Source organism: Glycine soja, chromosome 5 (genome assembly GCF_004193775.1).
Source record: "Glycine soja cultivar W05 chromosome 5, ASM419377v2, whole genome shotgun sequence".
NCBI lineage: Eukaryota > Viridiplantae > Streptophyta > Magnoliopsida > Fabales > Fabaceae > Glycine > Glycine soja.
Window position 1 is genome coordinate 33,256,463 of NC_041006.1, and position 18,281 is coordinate 33,274,743.

The 18,281-nt window shown below is 34.4% G+C and overlaps 3 protein-coding genes across 3 annotated transcripts; 1 reads left to right on the forward strand and 2 right to left on the reverse strand.

Annotated features, from left to right (window-relative positions):
• Positions 1-489: 489 nt before the first annotated feature.
• On the reverse strand, positions 490-3,597 carry LOC114412592 (putative clathrin assembly protein At4g02650). The gene is made up of 3 exons (XM_028376547.1): positions 3,371-3,597; positions 2,180-3,021; positions 490-1,748 (listed from the first exon to the last, which is right to left on the reverse strand). The coding sequence occupies exons 2-3, from the start codon at positions 2,853-2,855 to the stop codon at positions 667-669; spliced, it is 1,758 nt and encodes a 585-aa protein (XP_028232348.1). The 5' UTR covers positions 2,856-3,021; positions 3,371-3,597; the 3' UTR covers positions 490-666.
• Positions 3,598-9,527: 5,930 nt separating this feature from the next.
• On the forward strand, positions 9,528-10,513 carry LOC114411514. Its single transcript, XM_028375170.1, has 2 exons — positions 9,528-9,686; positions 10,115-10,513. Exons 1-2 carry the CDS (start codon positions 9,617-9,619, stop codon positions 10,411-10,413), a joined length of 369 nt encoding a protein of 122 aa, XP_028230971.1. The 5' UTR covers positions 9,528-9,616; the 3' UTR covers positions 10,414-10,513.
• A 1,975-nt stretch (positions 10,514-12,488) lies between these two features.
• LOC114412594 (tRNA (guanine(10)-N2)-methyltransferase homolog) lies at positions 12,489-16,148 on the reverse strand. The gene is made up of 6 exons (XM_028376550.1): positions 15,782-16,148; positions 15,468-15,679; positions 14,351-14,668; positions 14,123-14,197; positions 13,932-14,006; positions 12,489-13,183 (listed from the first exon to the last, which is right to left on the reverse strand). Exons 1-6 carry the CDS (start codon positions 15,996-15,998, stop codon positions 12,629-12,631), a joined length of 1,452 nt encoding a protein of 483 aa, XP_028232351.1. The 5' UTR covers positions 15,999-16,148; the 3' UTR covers positions 12,489-12,628.
• Positions 16,149-18,281: the final 2,133 nt, after the last annotated feature.

The window sequence follows — 18,281 nt, forward strand, 5'->3', positions numbered from 1 at the left end:
ATTTTAACTTTGCAATTTTGTTTCATTCATTAGCTTGATATTTCAATATTTAATGGGTGTTCACTCTACCACCTTTTGCTTCACCTTGGTCAGAGATCTTTCTTGTAATCTGTCTTCCACTTGCACTTTTCAATGTAACCACATCTTCAGAGAAGCAAATGCACCAGTGGCAGAAGCTCTTGCTGACTGCTGACTTAAGCAAGTCCATGGTCTATGTATTTAGGTGTTAGAGTTTTCTATTGTATTCCTGGTTTCTTCCAGCTGCATTTGCTATTTGATTGTGCGGCTACTTGTTTTCTCCGTAGTGTTCCTTGTTTTTGCCTCTGGGCCCGTTAATGAATATGGGAGATTATCAAATGAGTCAAATTGTACAATAGTGGGGAGCCAAATTTTGAGGTACCAACCTTGTGAGGAAAAAAATGAGGGATCAAATTCGAGTTTCAACAATAGTACTTAAAAGTGCAAATGTGCAATTAAGCCGATGGGAGATAAATGGCGTTGTGAAAAAAATGTTGTATTGAATACATGAGAAATGAAATCATACCCCAATATTCTTTTAATTTTTTCTCGGGTACACTTTTGTCAGTGATCAAACTGCAAGGAGTTTAGAACAAACATTTCTACAGGGGTTAGTACAACTGCAAACTAATGGAAAATTTTTCCTAATTAATGATAATAATGGCCATAGTTTTGTGGATACTGTCCCATGTGATAAGTATTGTTAGGTTGTAGTTTTGTGAATGCAACGTTTCCTTGCATGCCACTCCTTGCATATTGTTGCCACATTTCTTGTTCCTCCATTAATAACCTTTGTTTCTTCTCTATCTCTGACATTTGCACATAAGCTGGAGGTGCCACGGCCAATGAGGCTGCAAATGGATCTGCACTATCCAAACTTGAACCACTCCCTGATGTTGGTGGTGCTGGCAATGCTAACATTGCAGGCCTTCCAGCTGACCCTAGCGCCACACTGCTAGCACTGCCATTCATCCCATGACTTTGTCTTTGCATATTTGTTGCTGCTTGTCTATACATACCATCCAACAACAATGTGTCAAAGCCGCCTCCTAATGATGGCTTCTGGTTGGACAAGTTACTGGATGATTGGACCAATGCTGTTTCCCAATCTGCTGCATCATCAAAAGCGTGCCATGGAAGGGCTTGAGTGGCACTCGTTGGTAAAGCACCATCAAATAGTGCCAAGGCTAGGCTGTCCCCATGTTCTTGACTTGTCACCATGTCATCTCCTAAATTCAATAGATCACCTTCTGTTTGCACCAATTTTTCTTCTTTTATATCTTCTTCCTTTGTCTCTTCCTTCACTTCTTCTGGTTCCTCATGGAAATATTCTGGTGCTGGCAGTGCCTTGATTGCATTCATGTCTTCCTCTGGTTCTTCTTCTTCATTGTTTTCTTCTTGGATGTATAGCTTTTTGTGTTGTGCTTTGTCTCTGATGTATTGATCCATGACCTCTAGCTTCTTAGTTGTGACCCTCTCAATCTCTGGGTACTCAGTAGAGCGGGCAATTCCGACACTCTTGGACCAGCTGTAGAACAAGTCTAGTTCATCATACTGTTTCCCAACACGACAGAAAATGTCATATACCTTAATGCAGTCAGGTAACTCCATGCCAATGAAACGGTCAATGAAGATACACAGTATTTCTGTAATGTTGTCATATATTTGGAAACTCTCCTTCACAATAGGATAGAGAGCCACTATCACAATTCGATGTGTCTTTGCTCTCCCTGTTAAGTTGAAACCATAAGATGCTTTTTATGCTTTGTATATATATATATATATGGTAAGTTGCTAAATTCTATGTCTGCATTAAGAGTGCATGATTACTCATCTTGATCAATGTTGGTAAATTACAAGTGGATACTTGTTTGAAATGGCAGTTCATACTAACTACTGGAAAAATGTGAATTTGTGTACACTTATCAGGATATTTCAAAATAATTATTGAGTTGGAAAAAACTATGAGCTGTTATAAAGATGCAGGATATTCAATAACAAATTTAGTGCGCAAATATCATTTCTACATAGTTTCTATTGGGAGGTTCTTTAAAAGCAAACTTTTATAATCATGGTATTTTTTAAGATGCATATAGGTTCCTAATTGCAAAGAAAAATAAGGTTTTACCAAACAAGCTTACTAGTCGTAATAATTACAAACCTGTGGGACGACAAGCTAGAAAGCGCTCAACCAGCAATTGCAAGTGCTGCATTTTGGAAAATAGCTCCTCAGTCTTCATTTCACACAATGGTGTGACTTTCAAGATTTCTCTATTCTTTTCTCTTTCCCTACTATATCTACTTTCTCTTTCCATAGTTTCCTCTTCTTCCTCATCAATAGCAAACCTGCTACGCTTTCCACGCTTGTTTTGCATCATGTACTCAAGCCTTTCATCTAGATACAACGCATAGGTGCGCACAAATGCACAGAAGTCCCATGAATTATATTTTGAGTTGCCCCTGAAATCAGACATGTTTAGGAGGCGTGTTCCGCGGCGAGTTGAGAAGAATATTTCTTGCTCATATGCAGGATCACCATCTGATAACAGCCTTTGAATCAAAATAAGTGTTTTTAAAGCCACTGTCCAACTGCTAGTCTTGCTGAGACGCCTAGAGAGGGTGTTTACACATGCACTGATGAATGCTCGAGAGTAGCATGTTAAGCTGAGAATCTCCTTCAGATGCTTCTCTTCAGCTGGGTACTCATCATGCCTTGTTGCCTTCACAATGGCCACATCAAGGTCAGCGAGTGAGGTGCTGTTTCCCACCATGGCCAGGCCTATGCTCGTTTGATCCTTCACTGCCCCTATGGCTCTTCTTAATGTGCTTGGAGACATGGCTTATTTTGGGTGTAAGACTTTTTTTCAATTTGGTCTGGATCAGGCTATTAAATCTTCTAATTTTGGACCTTTGAATTTGGTTGAATATTTTTTTTATCAACCAACTAAGCTAGATTCCCCTGATTTGGTTGAATATGCCTTGAAGAAATGTGTTTCCCCCCGCCTGCAAATTTACCAAAATCATTTGCTCATAGGACATTCCAAATAGTTTGAACTTGAAAACTTCACATTACATACGTTTGTAACATTGGCTTCATGATATGTCAAATATATAATCGGCAAAATAGACAAGAATATATATATATATATATATATATATATATATATATATATATATATATATATATATATATATATATATATATATATATATATATATATATATATATATAGCGTGCATTACATGCATGGAGATACTTCTTTAATCTAAAAGTTGGCTTGTGTTTTTTCCTTTTTTAAGATTTGCGAACGGAGAAAGGTGATGAAAAACCACAGGAAAAAGAGAATGCTACCTGCTTGAAGAGCACTGGAGGGACAATAATTATGACAAAAGTGTTTATAGTGTCATAAGCCCCAACTGCTTATGGATATCTTTGAATGTAGAAAAGAATTAGAAACCCAGAAGAATAAGATTTGTTTGATTGTAAGAGGAAAGAAAAAAGAAGGATGAGGTATAGAAGGATAGATAGTTAATTCTATTCTATCAGTCCTCTCTTCCCTCTTCCCTCTTCCCTCTTCCCTTCCCTCTTGCTCTTCTTTGTGTCATGGTATTATGACCAGGCTCAAATTGGCCAAGCACACAACCCGTTTTTCTAGCATTAAAACGTGGTAGATAAATGAGTTGTGATGACATGTATGCTTAGCTTGCATTTTCTCATCACCCTCTGACCTTTTCAAGGGTACTGTGACAACCCAAGCTTTCTAATTCGGGTGAATGCTACACTTTTTCTTTTCTTTTCTCTCCCACGATCCAATTATACATCATATTTAATAAGTCAATTATACAATTGATCATCTATATGATCATTGCGCAGGTTCTGATCCTTATGTCTATCACAGAATTTTTGTCCGGATACATTGAAACTTTTTTCAATGACAAAAAGATAATTTTTTTTTCTTTTGAAGTTTATCAAGTACCAACCATCATTACATTTTTTTTTTCGTTTTTGTTCATTAATAAGTATTGGAGGAAGATTTACATAAAAAAAAGTATTGGAGGAAGAATAATGGGCATTAATGCTTTTAATATTTGTTTATTTGAATTTATGCATTAATTTATTAGATATTATGTTATTGTAATGTATTTAATATATATATATATATATATATATATATATATATATAATTTTTTTTTAAAAAAACATGTCATTTGCACTTTAATTTCAAATAATTTATCAGTAATTTACTTTTTCAAACTTTACAACAGTGTTTAGACTCGTACACTCAAGTCAAAAGAAGATTGTGGACTAATAAACAACCTATTTATCTATACTGTATTATATACAAAACAATCTTTTCTATAGTCTCCACCTTTCACATACCAATCAAACAATTTGCGTCAAGAATTCTCATGCCACATGTCAACATATTAGCACATTTGAGTCTAAAATTTTTACATGTCTTCTTTTTATTATTTGCATATCCATTAAATTATCGACTAAATCAGTCCAAGATTTAAGTGATCATTATTAAAATATATTATTATTAAGTAAAAATAAGGAATGGACAATTATGTACATATATAATCTAATGTGTCATTTATTTACGTAAGAAAAGAAATTTAATGACATTAATTTAATTTAAAATTTCAATAATCGAAAAGTATTTGGGCTATGTTTGACAATATTAATTGAAAAACTAAAATAATAGTTGAAATTTGGAAAGTCGGTCCGTAGATGAAAATCAATAATTAGTAGCTTGCTGAAAAGCTATTGTATTATTTAGATTTGGCAAGCCTTCACACTCGCTGGTTGGCCGAATAAACTACTCGAATCTAGAAAATCAGGCAAATATAATTACAATAAGAGAAAAATTCTATAGTCTACCAGAAAGATAAAAATATCCTCTAAAATAAGATATTATCTATTATAAAAAAAGATAAAATAATATTTTTTCCTATTTACATTATCTTATAAGGAAAATTGAGATCTTAGCATCCAATTTCAACTCTATAAAAAGGGACCATCAATGTTTAAGTAAAGTAACTCTTAACCCAACCTATAATATGATACACTTATACTTTTATGTTGCTAACTTAAGTGTCAGAGTGTCTTTGTAGATACACCTCATCACTGTTCGTGAAGAAGCTCACGAAGGAGCACTGCCAAGAGGAAGTTCTGCCAAATTCGATAAGAACATTTGGCACCCAGCGTGAGGCCACAGGAAACTTTTCCTTCGACCACACTATGACACTTCACACAGTGACACTAAATTCATCATCCTTGTTGGTCAGAACCCTCCACTAATTAAAACCCTCTATAGGTAGTCATTTTCGAGACCTTGAAAATTAGCTTTGTCTACTCCCAGGATCAATGATTGGCCCCCATAAATCGACACTAGACTTTTCAGCATGTTTTATCCTCACTCACATGCTTTTCAGGAAACTTCTCAGAAGGTCGCCCATCTCATAACTACTCCATGTCAAACACGCTTAACTATGAAGTTCTTAAGTGATAGGCTATCGAAAAGTAAATGCATCTTGTTGGTATAAGTAGTACCAATTAATTCTTTTAAGTCATCCTCAACTATATAGTTTCATACCTGTACAATCTTTGGATCCCTCTCATTCTGGTGTGATTTGATCTAGATGTTACATGCCCACCAGCTTCTGCCTAGTTCATCCTCGAACCACACCCTACTGGGAGAGAGGTTTACTCCGATACTATTTGTAACATCCTTGATTTTTTACTTCTCAGTGACTCTTACACTACAACACTTCACACGATAACACTTAACTCAACATCCTTGTTGGTCAGAATCATCCATAGGTAGCCCTTTCCGAGACCTTGAAAATTAGTTTTGCCTACTTCCAGATCAATGACTGACCCTACAAACCAACACAAAACTTTTTAGCGTGTTTTGTTCCCACTCATGCTTTCTGGGAAGCTTACTAGAAGGTCACCCATCTCATAACTACTCCAAGTCAAGCATGCTTAACTATTAATTTCTTAAGTGATGGACTACCGAAAAGTATATGCATCTTGTTGGTATAGGTAGTACTAATTAATTTCTTTAAGTCATTTTCAACTGTACAGTCTTGTACCTATACAAGATCTAGATCTCTCTCATTTTTGTGTGATTCGATCAGAGTGTTACAAAGAATGCCACTCTCATAGAGAAGTAATTGAAGTTTTGAAAGGACTAGAATGCAAACTCGATTACAACAATATCAACCCACTAGACCTATCTGGCTAGGACAGACCCGACTGATATGATGTGGCATGAAAGGACTCCTTCTGTCACGCAACCAGTCTAGAGAGCAGCAAACGTTGACACTCGATTGCATCCTTTCGTTGACGAGATTTTGGAAGCACAACTCCTACCTGGATGGAAGTCGTTGAACATCAATAGTTATAATGGACTCTAGGACCTAGACAAACATGTGGATGCATTCATCACACAGATGAATCGGTTCATGAATGAGGACACAATCATGTGTTGAGTGTTTCCTACAGCATTGAAAGGTGCAACGCTTCACTCGATTGTTGAGAAACTCGTTTAATTCATTCATAATGCTTATAGCATATTTTAGAGCTCAGTACACGACGAGTAGACCACACCATCTAACAATTGTGGCACTCACCAACATTAGGCAAGAAGGAGAGGAAACACTTCGTGATTTCATGGAGAGGTTTTCATTAGTCTCAGTTCGAATTCGAGACTTGAGTCAAGAAGTCACGCTCGCCTAAATGATTATGGCATTGAAATCTGGTACCTTTTCAAACAGCTTATGCAAGAAATCACTAGCAACATTGGACGAGTTGAGAGCAAGGGATGTCGGGTTCATTCAGATGGAAGAAATTACTAGGTTTAGAGAAAAAGTGTGAGGAGAATCCTCAAAGAAGCCAACAGATTGGGAGGTGAAAATTGATATCGATTGTAATCAAGGAAAATCTTGAGCCGATAGATCGCCTCAGTCCACATTCAGCCAATACACTCCATTGACGAAGAGTTGAGGTCAAGTACTGGAGGAAGCTTGTAGTACCGAGTTGATCCAACTGTCAGCTAAGCATCGACCTTCACCTAGACCAGACAAGTCCAAATAATGTCGATATCACCAAGTTGTTGGCCACAACACTAAAGATTGCATTACCCTTAAGGATAAAATAGAAAAGTTGATCCAAAAAGGGTACTTGTAGAAGTTTGTCAAAGATCTATCACGTGATAGGAAGTGAGATAGAAGCCAAGAATGTAGCAAGATTCGCGAAACAATAGAAACACTTTTGTCAGGATAAGAATCCCCCACCCGAAACTCGACTTCGAGGTATAATAAATGCAATAAACAAAGGCTTTGCGAGGGGAGGAAGTTGACACTCGACACACAAAGGCTATATCTGTAGCTTTATGTTTGTTAACTCAGTCATAGTCGAAACGAAGGTCACAAGGAGCATATCCCCTATCACTTTTACAGATGAGGATTTTGAGGGGATAAAGTGATGTCACAATGATCTGATGGTAGTCAAGATAAAGGTTGTTAACTTTTTAGCATGCAAAGTCCTACTAGATAATGGGAGTTCGACTGATGTCCTGTATTGGCCGACCTTTAAACAACTAGGCATACCAGAAAGCCAGATTAAGCCATTCATGGAGCAACTTATAGATTTCACAGGAGAGACAACATACATGATAGGATGTGTGCACTTGCTAACCACTTTCGGAGATGATAGGATATGTGTACTTGCTAACCTTATAATACATTGATGGGATGTCGTTTGCTCAATGAGTTAGAGGTCATCATTTTGACTCCTTATCTATCGATGAAGTTTCCAAGTGAGGATGGAAAAATTATCACTATCAGGGGTAATTAGATGACTACAATGAAATGTTATGCAGTAAGCCTTAGGATTGCTAAAGAAAAGAAGGTGGCAAAGCCCAAAGTGAAACTGGTAGCATGCACCTCTCTCAACAGCAACTTGGGAGAAGTCAAACTCTACTTGAGAAAGGCAAAACCGAGAGTGGTGCCCACTGAAGAAGTGAAGCCCTTCCAACTCAGCAAAGAGCCATCTCAGTGCACCAAACTTGGATGTAGATTAGTAGAGAAGTCAAAGAATCCATAGCCAAAGTATTGACAAAGAATGTTGACCTCTTTGCATGTTTAACATCAGATATGCCAAGAATTGACCCCAAGTTCCACTGCCACAAGCTAGCCATATCTATCGAGAGGCTAGACTAGTCGTGCAAAGAAAGAGGAAACTCAACCCTGAAAGGGAAAAAGTTATAGATGAAGAAGTAAAGAAATTTCTAAGTGCAAGATTCATTATAAAAGTGCAGGATTTATTTTATGTTTGGTTTGAATGACTTTTTGTAAAAAAAAATCGAACCAAATTGCATTGCGAACAATCCTAATCACAACAGAATCATAAATAGAATAAAAATATTATTGTATCTATTATTATAAATTTATTTTTTTAGTCATCATATTCATCATCTTTAGTGATGATTAATCTCTATTGGGAAACTTAATTGACCATCTTTAATAAGATTTTTCCTCTTAATTATATTTTTTCATCCACAAGGTTCAACCTGAGACCTTACTTAAGGGAATCAAGTTCAATACCACTTTAACCAACGAGTTGTTTGTATATTATAAATCTAATTCAACAATTTAATAATAAAATTAGAGTAACTATTTTAGAGTTACTTTTCATCCTTACCATCCATTTTCTTGAAATCTAATAGTTTTATTAAGTAGTTAATCTTAATAATTAGATTTCAAGAAAATCAATGGTTATGATGAACTTATATTGAGTTATTTTAAAGTTACGCTTGGAATAGTTTAATCCCTCCTTTATATGAATATATATATTGATGAGTTATTTTTCTTTTGTGTGTTTTGTTGCGGAGATATTTGTAAAAAGGACATACATTTTGTATGAAGGAGCTTTATCAATATTTTATTTATAATTTTCTCACATCAAAATGTTTTATTTGTAGACTTAGTTTCCTAATCTTAGAAGAGAAAATAAATTCAAGCTATTCTAAGCAAATTCGTAATATTTTTAAATTCAATTAACATCTTAAAGATTTGAAACAAATAATTAACAAGTTTTTAAAAGATAAAAAAAATTGTTCCTTCCTATACTAAAGATATTAAACATATGCTCGATGGGTATTAGATTTTCTTTTAATTTTTTCTATATATAAGATAAAATTTAATTATTATTTTTATAATTATTTTGTACTGCTTTTTGGTTTTTACATAAGATAGGGTTTTCTCATTTTCATATTATATATATATATATATATATATGATATTGGTAGTTATATCAAATACTTAATGAATATTAAATAATTTTATCAAATACTTAATGAATATTAAATAAGGATATATTTGACAAATAAGCATTAATTAGACCACATTAAATACTCTTTAATTTGTAAATAAATTGCAACTTTTCAAATTGTGGATTTATTACTGATCTTAATGCGTATTTTCTCTGCAGCAGGTAACGCAACGCATGAAAGCAAATTTGCCCCTCCAGATGTGTATATATAAGTTGCAATCCTTGGCAGCAATATTTAACTAAAGAAATTTAAAGATGGCTAGACCAGCTAGAAGCATAGTTCTACCCCTCCTTGTTGGCATTCTCGTCGTCATTTTGTTGTTAGGTAAACTGATCAATTTCATGATCAAACAAAGTTACTAAGTTTCGTCTAATCTTGGCTGCTTATGAATATAAATGTGTTTCTCTAGATATATACATTGACTTACATGGGTTACATTATGGAATATATATATGTTCCATTAACCATTTTTTTTTTCATGACATTGGTACAAATTATCAATCACTAAGAATGATGACTAATTTCTAGCAAATAATCTTATTCATCATTTTTTGTAGGGTCTCTCTCTCTAACGATCATTAAGAAAAAAAGTAAAATATTTGAAAACTAGTACATAATTAATTTCATGGAGTACAAAATTAAAAGAAAAATAGGAGTTATATATATCGATCTGGTACTGGTACATATATATTCCTTATGAAGTTACAATTAATTAATGTATAATAATTATTGTGTGAACTTAATTGGAACAGAATCAAGATACGTGAAAGCGATGGGTGAGGTTGCTGCAATGGATGATAGTGCGGCATTGATGAATACATCATCATCAGGTGCAAACTGGGATGCGCATTCAAAACACAGAAGAAACATGGGTGTGAATGGGAGGGTGTTTTGCTGCTATGATAACCATATAGGAAGTTGCAATCCGGGTTCAGAGAAAGATGACCATTATTGTAATTACATTTGCAAAAAACACCACTGCTACAAAGGGGGTATATGCAAAATTCGTGGCAAAAAGTTTCCAAATCATTTTTGTCATTGTTTCTGCTAAATGTATTACTATCAACTACAAATAATTGTTGTGAGGCCTGCACAAATCAGGCCGCAATGTTTTGTTTAAATGATATAATGCTATATTTTTACTTTGTCAATGTCGTGTGGCTTCAATATTATTTTTTTTTGTTTTTTTTTTTTACAGTTAGCAAAGCAAAAGAAAAAGGAAAGAAAAAACTCTCATTAATCTCTCAAACTGTAACTTTGGTCGATTTAGACATTTAATTTACGATAATTTCATTTTAATTCCAGTGTTACAAATATTAGGATTGGGGTTTTGCATGAAATAAAAGAAAAACACGGTTAGCATTAACAAGACAAGCTCTGAGAATAGGAGAATGCCCCGGTAAGATTTCCAACCGAATTGAGTCTAGTAAAAAGAATTAATTTCTCACAATATAACAAATCATGGTTTAAATTTTCGTCAAAAAAGTTTGTTCATGACTAATATTTGACCGTATTTCAATTAGAATTGTCTCTAAAGAAAGATATATATTGGGAAAAAATAATATTGATAGTTGAGTTACGAATCTAATTTCAAGATCTAAGCTTGACTCAAGAAAAGAGCATTTGGGTTCAAAGTGTTGATGATACCATCATGTTCTTTTGTTGCATGATTGAGTTGTGAATTTAGAGTAATAGGACATCTGGTATGTTGTGGTTGGTTATTTGTCCTAGTTTCTTTTGTGGAAATTAGTGTCTGTTTGGATTTTCATTTGAAATCTTTTAAACAGAAGTTTGCATATTTGAAAGCATCAAAAGTAGAAGTAACTCTTAATACTTCTTTGGAAACTTAAGTTACGTTCAACTTAACTTTTTCTCAAACACACCTTTAATCTCTATGCAATGATTAGAATGGACTATAAGTATTGTAATTTCATTTGCACCAAATACCCTAGCTACAAAGGTGAGGGTGATCTCAACTTCACCTACGTACAATGTTGTTAGTCGTTTCTCTTTCACTTTTTCCCCTTTCTATGGAGTTCATGTTACCTTAGGAAAGCACATGACAAACCCTTTTTTACATCCCCATGAAATTGGTTTGTTACCTGACTTACCTCCCAAGCTCATGGTTGACGCGCTTATCTAGTATGGAAGAGGATGATGGCCAACTCAAAAGGATTGGGTTTCTTTTTATTACTAGTATGTATCTCTAGGATAGTGTTTGGAAGAGAGAGAAAATAAAGGGGGAGAAAGTAGGTAAGTGAGAAGAGAAAAGCAAAGAAAAGATATAGGTTAAAAATAACATGGCAATAGTGGTTGTTTGATTGAAGAGAAATGAAAATGAAATAAAATAAAAGATAAGTTTTTGAGATTATTTAGTTTAAAAAAGTAAATAAATGTTATTTTGTTAATATTTATTTATTTACTTATTACATAACAATATGAAGCACGATAATAATAATGGACACAATCATAATGAGGAGAGATAGGATGTTTCAAGCTTCCTCGATTGATTATGTTGCCAACAACTTAATCGATTAAGCATAATAAGTATTCTTTCTACACAAATTCATATTTTGGTGTCAAAAAATCTTTTATGTAGGTCCTACTTAAATTTTTTAATTTTATTCTCTCTTTAACTCCATTACACAATTAAGATTCTTCTATTTTCACTCTTTTTCACCTTAACCAAACAAACCATAACTTGTCTTGATAATGATTGTAGAGTTGTCAATAATAATAATGGTGATGACAATAATATTGTCAAATGTATAAAACGTGTTTTTTTTAATTAAAAATCAAATTTACAAATTTTTTATTCTTGATTTTGAAAATAATATAAAAGTATTTTAAAAATGAGTTAAAAATAATTTCAGCTGCATTTTTATCAAACTTATTTTGTTTTGAAAATATAAAAAAAAAAAACTCAACCATCCCTTTTTAACAGCCTTTTAGAGCTCAGACATGCTTTTCTGAAATCTGTTGAAATTTGATTTTTTATTAGGATTCTGAACTTTGACATGTTTTATTGCCTGTTTACACTGCATTTGGGACCTAATGGGTTGCCCAAGCACCGGTTGCGTTAAACGGAAGAAAAAGACATATCTATGAAATAATATAAAAAAAAAATATCTGAAAAATATCAATAAATTGGATTAAAAAGGGTACATTGGCTTCCATAGAGTGAAATAAGTTTTCCTCTTGGACATTGAAAAATACATTGCTGTCCATTGTAATGGTGAGGGACAAGACCATCTAACCTTAAAACTCTAAACGTACTTTCCTCTGTATTTAGGCTTTGGATCCTTAATTAACTTGGGATCACCAGCCTCCGTAAATTGATCATCAGCAGGACTGAAAACTGCAGAATGAAGATTACCATCTTCTAACCATTTTACATGGTTCTCCTTAAATTCAATGTGTTTTTTCCTAGCCGCCTCAGCTATTTCCTCTGTGTAAGGACCTGTCTTGACCATTGTCAGTAACACCCTGCTATAACGCGAACTAAGGATCTGCTCCGACGAAGAAATCAGTTTAAAACATGGGTGCTCTGGGAAATGGTTTTCAGGAAAACCATCTTCTCTCAATACAGGATAGAAAAACACAAGCCTGCCCCCCATTAGAAGCATCTTGGCTGCAAGATCAAACAAATCATGCACGCACTCAACTAAACTGTAAGCTGCAGTTGATGGTATGTGATCTGTTCTTTTTTCATCAGGAACGGTGTAAGGTTCCACAGCCCCCTTTAGCAGCTTCCGACCACCAGATTTGCGTCCCCCAGCTCGCACTCCATAAGGAGGATCACATATTATGGCATCAAATACCTAACAAATAGCAAATACATCAACAATTTTTGTAAAAGCAATAAATTTGCATCCAACAATTATTTTTGAACTTCACATTGTAGTATTTCCTTTTAAACAAAATTAGAGATATTGCTCTCAGATATCTTGCCAAATCCAGTACATATCAACTGGTGGCAGAACTTGACGCCCAACATATTTCTATAATTCTATCTAATGCTCAATTGCATCTTATCCAGATATTACTATTCACCTCCTACTAATGTCCACTGCTATTATATGGTAATAGAAACAATTAAGATTTGGTAGATTGTATTCCACCTAGGGGGATAAGGGCATAAGGCTTGGTTGTTGTTAAACAATCATTTTGTACAGGATTCAATAATCAAATGCTAAGCCCCAAACACATCTGGCAGGCTTACAGAGAGCCAGGTCATAAAAAAAGTATAGGGATTGGTGGGATACCCATTCCATAATTAAGTCTATTGCTAACCATCAGCACACAAGGTGCTTTCCAAATCATCAGTAATACCAATCTATCCCTTGCAATATTTAGTAAAAATAACAGAAAGCCAGAGTCAGCAGCAACCACAAAACATATTCTATACTTTATTTTAGTTAGATAGCAAAAACACCAGTAAAATTGCTGATATTGGAAAAATTATTGAGTCGAGAAGCAAGCTGGATGCTCTCCTTTCAGATTGAAAAAAATAAAATAAATAATTAAGAACAAAAGTACAAGGGCAAGATTTTTCTTTTAAATAATCACCTCTTTCAGCGTAGAACGCCAGGGAGGAAGGTTGTTGTCCGCTCTTAGAAGACCAACAGGCAATGGCAATCCATACTGCAAAATGTACAACTTTAGGTTACCATAAGTGGTTCTAAAATCTAAATTACAACTATACAAACACAATGTTTACAAAACCAAATAACAATACTGATGGTTTTCAGCACATTTACCTGCTTAAAATTACTCCAAACATTACAGTTGGGACCACGTCCATCACGGACTACCCTAATGTCAATGTCAGCACCCTAAACAATTTAGATCAGTTATTGTTAAAAGAAAATCTTCTGCATGTGTTTTGGCATGAACTTTCCTAGGAGTAATAAATTGTAAAAAGAATATAAAGTAGGATAACTGGATAAGTTGCAAAAAAGATCACCCAGAAGAAGGGAGAAGCAGACCATGGTTATTGCTCCAAAATGAGCTGCTGCAACAAGAATACTTCCAGTTCCAACAAAAGGGTCATAAACTAGTTTCCCAGAAGTAGCTAGTGCTTGATTGGCCATTAGAAAAGCAATTTCAGCATCCATGGCTGTTGGCCCAAGATAAGTACGGCTTTTCAACTGATATGTGGGTAAAAGCTTCCTATCTGCCCCACCAACTTCGCGACCAAAGAAGACTCTCTTTTGTACAATTGGAGGAAGACCATTATTACCTCCATAATTATCAACTTCTATAAGCCAGAAGTTGTGATCTGGGTTTTTCAACTTTACTCGTCCCTACAAACAAAGTGTCAATAAGGTAATACACTCTTGCAAAATAATGCGCGTTTAATAAATAATAAGAAATTTCATTCATTATAACACATGGGGAAGACAAAAGGCCCATGTGAAAATAGTAAATAATACTCAATGAATGAAAAAAGTTTTGAAAACCTAGATTGATTATTACATTAAAAAAACACAGCGAAAATTTAGTTGATATTAAAAAGCATCCAGTCAAACAAGACATAAATCTAGAAGAAGCTACAATGTAGTTTCCATCATGCTCATCCAGATTTGACAACATTCCAATGGAAATGGCAGTGAACAGCAATGATTCAAATTCCATTTCAAGAGATTGTTTATAATCAACCTACTCAACAAACACTAAAAAGGCACTGCTGAACCACATAACAACAAGAGCAAGGATAAGGTCAAATGTCAATAGTTTCCCACATTCAAGATAGCATCTCAAATTTTAGAATACTTATCCTAACATAAATCTAGAAGAAGCTACACTGTAGATTCCATCATGCTCATCCAGATTAGACAACATTCCAATGAAATGGCAGTGAACAGAAATTATTCAAATTCCATTTCAAGAGATTATTTATCATCAACGTACCCAACAAACACTAAAAAGGTTCTGCTGAACTACATAACTACAACAGCAAGCATAAAGTCAATAGTTTCCTGCATTCAATGTAGCATCTCAAATTTCACAATACTTTCCTAATCTACACCAACCAAAGATATGCACAGAGAGACTTAGGGTAAACATAATTTCCACACCAATCAGATTAAAAGAACACCCCACCTTGAAAGGGATATAAGAGAGCCCTTGAATGAGCTCCTTTTGGTCCTCCAAGCTAATGACCTTCCCAAAGCTATCGACAGTAATCTTGAAAGTGCTATCAGAATCCAAGTACGGCAACTTCCTTTCGTCAGGGTAACTCAACACAGACTCCTTCAACTCCTCATAGCTACTCCCTTCACCCCACAGCTCATACATCCCCTTAACAAGTATGCCTGCAAAATTTCCACCCCAGAAACCAAAAACCATTAAAATCAAAACTTTAAACAGACCCACAAATCAAAAACGAAAATTTCATTCGAGGGCAAATATCTGACTTCGGGTGGCGATGTCACGAGCGAGTTTTTCGGAAGGGAGGTTTACGAAATGGAAAGGGGAATCGGGGTGGTAGTGAATAGGGAGCTTCCATTGCATTTGGGAGGGAACGTCGCCATTTTTAGGGTCCTCGGTGGCTCCGAAGAGTTGCGCCAGAGATTCCACTTCTGGTTTTCTGTAATCCAATAACCTGTGGAAGAAAACGCACAAGTACCACATGGTTTTCTCTCTTCGGAAAACAACAACAACACAAATGAGTTTGACAGTGAAAGAAATTGTTGTAGAACGGAGACCAAATGACAGAGAGAAAGAGAAAGAAGGTGAAAGTGCTAAACCCAGACCAAAGTCCAAAACCCACGAACTCGATGGCCTCCACCTTTATTCTTTTCTTTGAGGTTTTATTTTTTATTTTTGTTACGTGAGATTTTCGAATTTTTGACCTAATAAATAGTGTAAAAAAATTACTATAATTGTACTTATTTCAATATATTATATTAATTGGGATGATTGATATATGATGTTTAATCTTTATAAAAAATGAATCTATTTTATTTTATTAAAAATTAATGTTTTTGATTGTTATAAATTTTATTTTTTAAAAAAAATTAGTGAAGACATGAGATATTCTAGTATCATATTCCTTTACTCACTCAAATAAATTTCATATACCATTCATCAATTACCTGAGATCATAAAAAATCTACTTTTTTTTCCCTTATGCTAGCTCAACTCACCAATCCTATATGTTTGGTCCACATTTAAGTTAAAGATAACCACCATTTAAACCAACATTTTCACTTCAATATAAGTTTAATTGGTAGCATAGCCACACGAGACACATCAGTTCATAATTTTTATTTTCCTCAAACTTTAAGCAATATCACGGCTTTGCACAACACGCACACAGACACACTTTATTTTCTTGGAGAGAGGAAACTTGGAAACATAGATAATTGTCTTTTATCGGTAGAATTTGTTTAATAAATTCAGCGTTGAACTCTATCCATTTTTTATCCTTTAAAATTCCACATCTCATTGCTAAAAAAATTATTTCAATTTAAATAAACTTTCTTTGGAGGGTGACAAAGAGAAAAGAAAGATCTGTTAGGTTAATTGGGATAGGGTGTGTTGCTCAAAGGATCATGGTGGGCTTGGTATCAAAAATATTAATTTGTTTAATATTGCTTTGATGGTCAAATGGAGGTAGGCTATATTTTGTGAGAGAGAAGCACTTTGGGGGGAAGTCTTGGAGTCGAAATATGGAGGATGGAGAGGTCTTTCGAGAGGGAAACTTAGTCATATTCATCACTATTTGTCCATACAGTCCAACGAGAGTGTAAAAAATATGGGACAATGGAAAGATAATGAATGGGTATGATGTCTTGAGTGGAGGAGGGGTAATGTTTAAATGGGAGAAGAACCAATTGCATGAACTTCTTGATATTTTGGCTCATTGATAAATGTTATGTATATGTATATTTTAGAATTAAATTATATAGGAATTAGTAATTTTTCTCTCTTATTTCTTTCTTTTTATGCAAATAATTGGAATTTTAATATCATTTAAGTTTTTGTGCAAAAAATATTAAAAGTTGATGAATTTATGATGTTTGGTGAATAATTGACGCAAAAAAAAAGTAAAGTCCAAGAAGCAAAGCAGAGATCTAAAGTTGCTCGCTTAGCACATCTTATGCGCTCAGCATGATGCATAGGCTCAGCACGCTTAGTGTTAGAAAGTATGGATAATTTTGGAAAGTGAAGGGGCGTTTAGCACAAAACACGCGCTGAGCGCGAATATCGTCATACTCGCTAAGCACACTTAGTGCGAAGGTTGCATGAAAATTAAGCTGATCTGCACCCATAAAAGAAGGAGAGAAAAAAAGGAAAAAAAACACATAAAATTTAAGAGAATACAATTCCTTATAGAAGACAAAGACTAGAAGAAGAAGAAGAAACAAACATTAGAACCCATTCATTCCCTTTCTCAATTATCCCTTTTACTAAATATTCCCCTCTTACAATTATAAAACCTCCTATGACAATGAGAGACTAAACTCCTTTTGTTGGGAACTTAGCAGTCAATTGCTCTTGATGTAATTTTTCTTCCTATCTATTATGAATATTACTTTTGCATTATCTTTTCCTGTGCTTAATTTTATTGTTTATGCCTTGATCACCCATTTGCATGATAAGTTTTAGGGGTAGTGTTATTCTCTAATAGAACTGGGAAAGGGTATTTAAATAACTCCATCACTAGGAATAAGTTGATTTTATTTAACCTATTATACATCTCTATTCTTAATGCAATTTAACTATTTTATCTCTTAAAAGGATTTGGGAGAGAAGATAGATAAGTTAGGCTCTTTCGCTCGAGGGATCTTGGTTAAAGTATATAAGTAAATGCATGTGTAAAATTGGAATAAATATAATTAGAGAAAAATTATTAATATTACATCAAGAGTAACTCTGGTAAGCTAAGTTTTCAATATTCTCAGCTTTTAT

Coding starts and splice junctions, on each gene's coding strand:
- LOC114412592 (XM_028376547.1), bottom strand. CDS start 2,855: ATGTCTCCAAGCACATTAAGAAGAGCCATAGGGGCAGTGAAGGATCAA. Junction 1,749..2,179: donor TCTAGCTTGTCGTCCCACAG/GTTTGTAATTAT, acceptor TCAACTTAACAG/GGAGAGCAAAGACACATCGA.
- LOC114411514 (XM_028375170.1), top strand. CDS start 9,617: ATGGCTAGACCAGCTAGAAGCATAGTTCTACCCCTCCTTGTTGGCATT. Junction 9,687..10,114: donor CGTCGTCATTTTGTTGTTAG/GTAAACTGATCA, acceptor TAATTGGAACAG/AATCAAGATACGTGAAAGCG.
- LOC114412594 (XM_028376550.1), bottom strand. CDS start 15,998: ATGTGGTACTTGTGCGTTTTCTTCCACAGGTTATTGGATTACAGAAAA. Junction 14,007..14,122: donor TTTGGAGTAATTTTAAGCAG/GTAAATGTGCTG, acceptor TACATTTTGCAG/TATGGATTGCCATTGCCTGT. Junction 13,184..13,931: donor GGCGTTCTACGCTGAAAGAG/GTGATTATTTAA, acceptor GCTATTTGTTAG/GTATTTGATGCCATAATATG.